The sequence below is a fragment of the Colobus angolensis genome, unplaced genomic scaffold (assembly GCF_000951035.1).
Source record: "Colobus angolensis palliatus isolate OR3802 unplaced genomic scaffold, Cang.pa_1.0 Scaffold4, whole genome shotgun sequence".
Lineage (NCBI taxonomy): Eukaryota > Metazoa > Chordata > Mammalia > Primates > Cercopithecidae > Colobus > Colobus angolensis.
Window position 1 is genome coordinate 15,443,996 of NW_012117376.1, and position 8,400 is coordinate 15,452,395.

At 48.1% G+C, this 8,400-nt stretch overlaps 1 protein-coding gene across 1 annotated transcript in view; it reads left to right on the forward strand.

Annotated features, from left to right (window-relative positions):
* Positions 1-8,224: 8,224 nt before the first annotated feature.
* The window catches only part of STMN1 (stathmin 1), a gene marked incomplete at its 3' end in the record, with an annotated part of 12,048 nt that continues 11,872 nt past the window's right edge, over positions 8,225-8,400 (forward strand). Inside the window, exon 1 of the mRNA XM_011955671.1 lies at positions 8,225-8,332. Within this exon, the coding sequence (XP_011811061.1) occupies positions 8,230-8,332 (103 nt within the window). The remainder of the gene's footprint in view (positions 8,333-8,400) is intronic.

The window sequence follows — 8,400 nt, forward strand, 5'->3', positions numbered from 1 at the left end:
CCAGGATGGTCTCGATCTCCTGACCTCGTGATCCGCCCGTCTCGGCCTCCCAAAGTGCTGGGATTACAGGCTTGAGCCACCGCGCCCGGCGGGAGTCTTTTCTTTTAGGTTTCAGAAATTTTTGCTTCTCTCATGTCATGTATCCCAAAGTTGAATCTGTCAAATGTTTTCAAGCAGAAAATGACATGATCAGAGTTGTGCTTGATAGCTAATACCTTAGCTGTCATTTACTGAGGGTTTATTGTGTATAGACACAATGCTAGGGACTTTACATATATTATTTTATTTAGTCCTGACAGCTCTATGAGGTAGGGGCATTCTTCCCATTTCACAGATGATGGAAACAGGCCCCAAAAGGGGAAGTCACGTGCCCACACTCATACGAATAGTAACTGAGCAGTACCTGCTGCATCATATAAAGGACAGGATTTAAATTCCCCCTGACATGACACAAACTAGCCATGTGACGTTGGGCAAATGTCTAGAGTTCTCTGGTCTTTTCTCACCTATTCGTAAAATCATAGGGGTAGCCTGATAAAACAGTTTAGAGTGATAGCTGAAAGCATAGAGTCAGAGCCAGACTACAAAAGCTCTGCCACTTCTGTGTGGCCTAGTCGAACAAGTGATCTAATCTTGCTGCAAACCTGCTGCTAATGTTTGCCAGACCCAGGGCAGGAGTATAGAAGGGAAGCCCACACACCATATGGCTAAGTATTTAAGAGTTATAAATCAAGCTAACAAACTATTTTTTGAAAATATATGTTCTATCCTCCCACCTTGACAAATATACCTCCATAACAACCTAGAAAGCTAGGTTTTGAGTTGAGAATTCTTGGATTCCCTGGAGTTCCATGTGGGAATGTAGCAGAGCCAGCTCCCTTCTCTTCTCATTCCTGTGTGCATTCCCCAGCCCACATGCTCAGGCTCTGTCCACACCCCTTTCAAATAGCCAGCTCTAAGTACAGGGGTGCACTCACTGGCAGGAAGTTTGCCCTTGGGAGGATGGAACCAGGGAAGGGGCTGGCACAGATGCTGAAAGTGAACTTGGGCCATTTGGGCAGGGAATTCTGGAGTCCCGTGTTGAGAGGGTGGTCTAGAAGGGGTGCACAGGCTCCAGATGGGTACATCTCTTTGGCCCCAGGGAACTGTGAGGAGGGACACAACTGGAGGAGGATTAGGGTGCAGCCCTCTAAAGAGTAGGGCCTAGGACAAGGAACCCCATTTGACATGTCTAAAAAAGGAGACCGGGTATGGTGGCTCACGCCTGTAATCCCAGCACTTTGGGAGGCTGAGGCAGGTGGATCACCTGAGATTGGGAGTTTGAGACCAGCCTGACCAATGTAAAGAAACCAACATGGAGAAATGTCTCTATTAAAAATACAACATTAGCCGGGCATGGTGGTGTATGCCTGTAATCCCACCTACTTGGGAGGCTGAGGCAGGAGAATCGCTTGAACCCCGGAGGTGGAGGTTGCAGTGAGCTGAGATCGCGCCATTGCACTCCAGCCTGGGCAACAAGAGCGAAACTCTGTCTAAAAAAAAAAAACAAAAAAAAAACCTTTAAAAAGGTACTAATCTCTCCATGCCTCAGTTTCCTTTATTGTATTATTTTTTTCCCTCTAAAAAAGGCATTCTAAATCCGTTCCTTTATTTAGAATGACCAACTCATCTGGGCTTGCCTGGAACTTTCCCTGTTTTAGCACTGAAAGTCTCAAGTTCTGGAAAAACCCTTCAGTCCCTGGCAAACCAGGACAGTTGGTCACCTTCATTGCCTCATCTTTTCAATTAGGCTAATAATACCTCATAAGACTGTCATGAGAATTAAGTGAGTTAGTACATGTGGAGTGTTTAGACCAGTGGCTGCTGTGTGGTAAGCATTCTATGTGAGCTATTAACATTTAAAAGATTCCAGTCTAGGCCAGGTGTGCCTGGACTGGCTCATGCCTGTAACCCCAACACCCTGGGAGGCCAAGGCAGGAGGATCACTTAAGACCAGGAGTTCAAGACCAGCCTGGGCAACGTGGTGAGACCCCATCTCTAAAAAATTTTTTAAAATTAACCAAGCAGGCCGGGCGCGGTGGCTCAAGCCTGTAATCCCAGCACTTTGGGAGGCCGAGACGGGCGGATCACGAGGTCAGGAGATCGAGACCATCCTGGCTAACACGGTGAAACCCCGTCTCTACTAAAAATACAAAAACTAGCCGGGCGAGGTGGCGGGCGCCTGTAGTCCCAGCTACTCGGGAGGCTGAGGCAGGAGAATGGCGTAAACCCGGGAGGCGGAGCTTGCAGTGAGCTGAGATCCGGCCACTGCACTCCAGTCCGGGCAACAGAGTGAGACTCCGCCTCAAAAAAAAAAAAAATTAAATTAAATTAAATTAAATTAAATTAAATTAAATTAACCAAGCATGGTGACACATACCTGTTGTCCCAGCTACTCAGAAGGCTGAGGCAGGAGGATCACTAGAGCCTGAGAGGTTGAAGCTGCAGTGAGCCATGTTCATACCACTGCACTCCAACCAGGGTGACAAAGTGAGAACTTGTCTCAAAACAACAAGAACAACAAAAAAGATAAAAGGCTGTCAATAATTATGACATGCTATTTATTGACTATGAGGACCAACTGATTTCAAAGATCAAAAAATGTGGGGAAAAATACATCTTAGAATTAATTAAATAAGATCTGTGCCAGGCATATTGGGAGGGGAGTGAGACACAGCAATGAGAAAGACCCTGCCTTCAGAAAGCTTCCAGTCTCACAGTGCACTTCCAATCTCAGTGCAGTCCAATCTCTTCCAATGGAGGTGCACTTCCAACCTCACTGCAGCCACGTGAGTCACAGGACTGAGATGGGTGCCACAGTGCAGGCACCAGAGCTGTTCTGAGATCAGCCTGTTGCTTGTCAAATATTTATAGGAGTTATTAATATAGACAGAATTGACAGCCATGTCTTTCTTGGGATTTCAGTTCCTCCCCCTCCTTTTCTCTAATGCCTGAAATTTCTAGGGACAAAGCCTTTCAAATCATTTTTGAATGAGTTGAGATAATGAATTAAAGTGCCACATGGCGAGTGTTGAATTGGTACAACGTGGAAGGCAATTTGACACTATCCAAATTACAAATGTGCTTGCCTTTTAGCCCTGAAATACCATTTCTAGGAATATGTCTCCCATATATACTCACACCCATGGGAAATGCCATATGAACTAGGTCATTCATTACAGCATGGTGAGCTATTCTGAATAATTGGGAGTAACCTAAGAGCCACAGATAGAGCACTGGTTAACTGCATCTTGGAATATTCATACTATGGACACCAGATCAAAGAAATGCTTGATGTATGAACAGGGAAAAGATCCCTGACATGGTTTTTGTTTGTTTGTTTAAGAGACAGGGTCTCTGGCCAGGCATGGTGGCTCACGTCTATAATCCCAGCACTTTGGGAAGTCAAGGCGGGTGGATCACTTGAGGTCAATAGTTCAAAGACAGTCTGGCCAACATGGTGAAAACCCATCTCTACTAAAAATACAAAAAATTAGCCGGGCGTGGTGGCATGTGCCTGTAATTCCAGTTACTCAGGAGGCTGAGGCAGGAGAATCCCTTGAACCCAGGAGGCGGAGGTTGTAATGAGTCGAGATCGTGCCTCTGTACTCCAGCCTGGGTGACAGAATGAGATCCTATCTCTTTCAGCTCGGGTGACAGAGTAGGACTCTGACTCAACAAATAAAGAGACAGGGTCTCGTTCTGTCACCCAGGCTGGAGAACAGTGGGTGATCCTGGCTCACTGCAGGCAGTCTTTCCACCTTAGCTAGGACTACAGACCCATGCCACCGTGCCAGCTAATTTTCTTTATTTATTTGTATTTTTTCATTTATTTGTAGACACAGGTTCTTGCTATGTAGCCCAGGCTGGTCTCAAACTCCCGGCCTCAGGTGATTCTTCTGCCCTGAGCTCCCAAAGTGCTGGGATTACAGGTGTGAGCTACCATACCAAGACCCTGACATGTACTGTTGTGAAAACTGCTAAGCAAAGAATAGTTATAGGAAGCTATCATGTGTATAAAAAGAGAGGGGATATGAATGCATACTTACAAGTTTGCTTGTGTACACATGAAGAAACTCCTGGATACGCAGGAAACTGATTAGCAGAGATTATGGTGGGGGAGTGGTTGGTAGAGAACTTGGAAGATAAGGAGGGCTTCTTATACTTTATTTTTAAACCATGTGAATGTGTTACCTATTTAAAGTGTTAAATGAATTGAATTTAACCCCATGGGAAGAGTTAACCCAGTAACTACAATTTCCATCAAAGGGTGAAAGTCTAATAGTCATTCACTCATTCAATAACCTATAGCAGGCCAGGCACAGTGGCTCACGCCTGTAATCCCTGCACTTTGGGAGGCCAAGGCAGGTGGATCACCTGCGGTCAGGAGTTCGAGACCAGCCTGGTCAGCATGATGAAACCCCAGGTCTACTAAAAATACAAAAAATTAGCTGGGCGTGGTGGCGCGTGCCTGTAATCCCAGCTACTCAGGAGACTGAGGCGGGAGAATCGTGGGAGACCTGCAGCCTGGGCAACAAGAGCAAAACTCCATCTCAAAAAATAAAAATAAAAATAAAATAATCTATAGCAATCAGGAAACATCTCTAGCAATGATACCTAACAAGTGCTCAGCACTTTAAATGTGCCAGGCATTGTGCTAAGTGTTTTCATTTACATTATTTCATTTAACCCTCACCAGTCCCATAGAGTTCAGGTGTCTAATATCACAGAAGAGACAGAAGATCACAGAAGGATGAGAGAGGTTGTTCTTTTTTTTTTTTTTTTTTTTGAGATGGAGTCTCGCTGTGTTACCCAGGCTCAAGTGTAGTGGTGCTATCTCAGCTCACTGCAACCTCCGCCTCCCAGGTTCACGCCATTCTCCTGCCTCAGCCTCCTGCGTAGCTGGGACTACAGGCACCCATCACCACGCCTGGCTAACTTTTTGCATTATTAGTAGAGACGGGGTTTTATCGTGTTAGCCAGGATGGTCTTGATCTCCTGACCTTGTGATCCGCCCGCCTCGACCTCCCCAAGTGCTGGGATTAGAGGTGTGAGCCACCATGCCTGGCTGAGAGGTTGTTCTTTCCCAAAGTTCTCTGCAAACATTCAGGCGCCACCATCCTGGGCCAGGCCTGAGGATGGCCACTGCACTAGGGATACCAAGAGAAAGACAGCACCCTGCCCTCTAGGACCTAATGGTCTAGTGAGGGAGACTGACATGTAAAATAACAGACTCATAGACAGGTTTTGAATAGAGAAGGGAGTGTTAGAGCATAGTGCTTGAGGATTAGGGGACAAAGGGAACAGAGAGACTGGGGACAACAAGCAAACCTCTCTCTCCCACGACACCCTTTGGCCAAGGACAGGCCTCACAAGCAGCTGTGGAACTTGGAGGCGCCATGTGGGAGACAAACCCTGCAGCCTCAAGACCAACAATGAACAAAGGCTGCCGGGCTCTCTGGCAGGAGAGGAGATCTGACAACGGCCTGGCCCGCCGTTCGATCAGTGTAGACATTCCTTCTGGACTTTGAAGCCTGAAGAGCTCTCCTTTAGCTGTCTACACAGATCAAATAAGCTGGATGACTGCCATATCTCCACTTCGTTGTGTGGCTCCACAGTCACAGCCAGCTCCATAACAATCCAACCAAACCATCTGAGCAGAGGCAAAAATAATTCTCATGGGTAAAGATAGACAGTTCCAAGATGTGAACATTAACTCCTTGCTGCCACTTCAGAAGAGAGTGGATCTTGAAGTTCATTTTAGGAAGCTTTTGAGAAGGGCGATTCTGCCCCTCTCCAAAGTGAAGTGGCAAAGCTGTTGTCTCTCCTTACAGCTGAAAGCCCTTCCTATTCCAAGGCTTATATAGGATATCCACAAAAGCTGACAATTAGCTGTGATCTGACTCTCGGAAAGGCAGCCCCACCCTAAAGGACAGGGATCAGGTTGGGTGTGGTGGCTCATGCCTGTAATCTCAGCACTTTGGGAGGCTGAGGATCGCTTGATCCCAGGAGTTCGAGGTCAACCTGGGCAACATAGTGAGACCCTGTCTCAATTTTTTAAAGTCAAATAATAATAATAATAATAATAATAATAAAAAGACAGGAATCATCCCACCTCAAAAGCACCTTTTTATTCACAGGCTCATTTTGGGGGAAACTTTAACTTAGCCCTCTCAGTCCTCAAGCAGCTGTGAGGAGCTCGGGACATTGTCACAGACTGGCCGAACCAGGCATCTCCCAACAAACCCAGAAGCCAAGTGGCATTGCTAAAAAAGATTAAAAATCAACATGAGTTCTAACATCTACGTTCCTTGCTATGGTTTCCATGGAAATAGACATCTGCTCTAGGGAGAAAGAAAAGGTGGGGGGAAGCAGTGTAAGTGCTTTAAAATAATCAGTGTTTTGAAAGATTTATTTCCTTTTTCTGTCACAACATTAATAGTTAGGAATGTGAGATTTTTGTGTGGTAATTTATTGTACTTAAAAAAATGCATTAAATGAGTGGGACTTTCCTCTGTGAACCTCCAGATCAAAGACAAAGACTTCAAGATAAAAAGCCTGTTCAGTGGGTAAGGACATCTTGGGCTTGGGTTCCTTGCTCATTTGTGTTGCCTGCCTATCTGTCGCTTTCCTGAGGGGTCTCATCCCCATCCCTCTCCAACTTTTCTAATGATTTCTGAGACTCTGTTCAGAAAAATGACAGATGGAAGCTCCTAGCCATTTTGAAGTCAAGTTTGGTCTGAGAAGCCTGTCAATGCTCAGAATCTGAATTATTCCTGGTCCTGCTCACAGGCTAAGTGAAAACCACTTAGATTGGCTTCGGGGGGAGGCCGACCCCACACAAGGGCGATTGTTGGAAAAAGTGCCGCAACAAGCATATTTCAGGCAACAGCGCATTGCTAATTGTTTGCTTTGTGTAGTGTGCTGCTGCTTGTATGATCCAGTTTTTATTGTCTCGGGCACCTCTTAGTTGTATTTTATCTCTGGCACATGCCTAGCGGCTAACTAGGCATGAGAGTCTTTCTAAATTAGAACTGCTGTTTCAGGAAGGTTGGTCACATTTGTTTCTTGATTTGGGGAGATGCAACCCATTAATAAAATAAAGATACCTCTTCTATTTAGTCAAGATCTCAAAGCAGGTGCCTTGGTGTTGACCACCAACCGAGGACACAGTCTTGGTCAGAGAATGGGAGGAGGCGGGGACCATGTACATTTCATTTATTTTTTCCCTCTTCTTGTGGGAGAAAGGGCCAGTTATTCTAAGCCTCGGTCAGACCAATTTCCTTTGTGCCTCTGCTGAGGTTCTGAGCTATCCAGGTCAGGGGGAACAGCGACCTTGCAGCTCCTTTTTTGATTTTTAAAAGGAACCCAGTGCTGCTCTGGGGAGCACGTGCTCTGAGAACAAAAGCAACACTTAACTGCAATCTGTGTAGTCTAGAACGACTATTGCTCTTCCTCCCCTATCATCCGCAGAAGGCTTGGCAGAACAGATGGAGTCTGCATTTAAGCTGAGTGGCTTTGTTAGACCAAAGGCGATCAAATTCCAGAGCCTCACGCTTTCCCGCACAGGTCCCTGGTCACCGGCTCGGGAACCTGAGGATGCTGGCAAGAACGCACACAGCGAGGGAAGGGACACGCCCGCGACCTGTGGGCTGAGTGGATTAGAAATTACGATGATGTCACAATATGGGTGACACGCTGGTGTCGGTGTAGGGCGCCGGGGGCAGGAGGCCCCGCAGGGGCGTGGAGTGGCATTGTGCTGTCACAGGGGCTCGGGTGTCTTAGGTACCCATGTGGGTGGGGCACTAGAAGGGGCACTGCTCTGAGTGCTGCCCTTGCGGCGAGGTGGGCACGTGGCTCCACAAGGCGGGGTCCAGGCGGCCAAGGTCTGGAAAGGTAGGGAAGGACCCCACCACCACGCCTGCTCCGCCCTGCTCTTGTTCTCGAGAAGGGGGAGCTGGTTCGGACCTAGTCCGGGGTCCACTGCCACTCCCTCTTCCACGGCGAGACCACCCCCGCAGCCCCAGGCCCACACCTGGGGATGCTCCCCAGGCGTCCCGCAACCCCCCGCATTGTCCTCCTGCCCTGCCGGCCAGGACTACACTTCCCGGGGTGCTTCGGGGTCCCGGGGGGCGGGGCTACACGCGGGTTGTTGGGGGCGGGGGCGGCACGTGCCGCCGCTCTCGGCCAATGCGGAGCCCCGCGGGGAGGTCACGTGCCGCTGTTTGGCGCTTTTGTGAGCGCCCGGGTCTGTTGGTGCTCAGAGTGTGGTCAGGCGGCTCGGACCGAGCAGGTGGGTGCGGGGCTCGGAGGAGGCGGCTGCTGGCTGCGGCCAGCAAGAGGGATTCGGTGGGCGGGAGG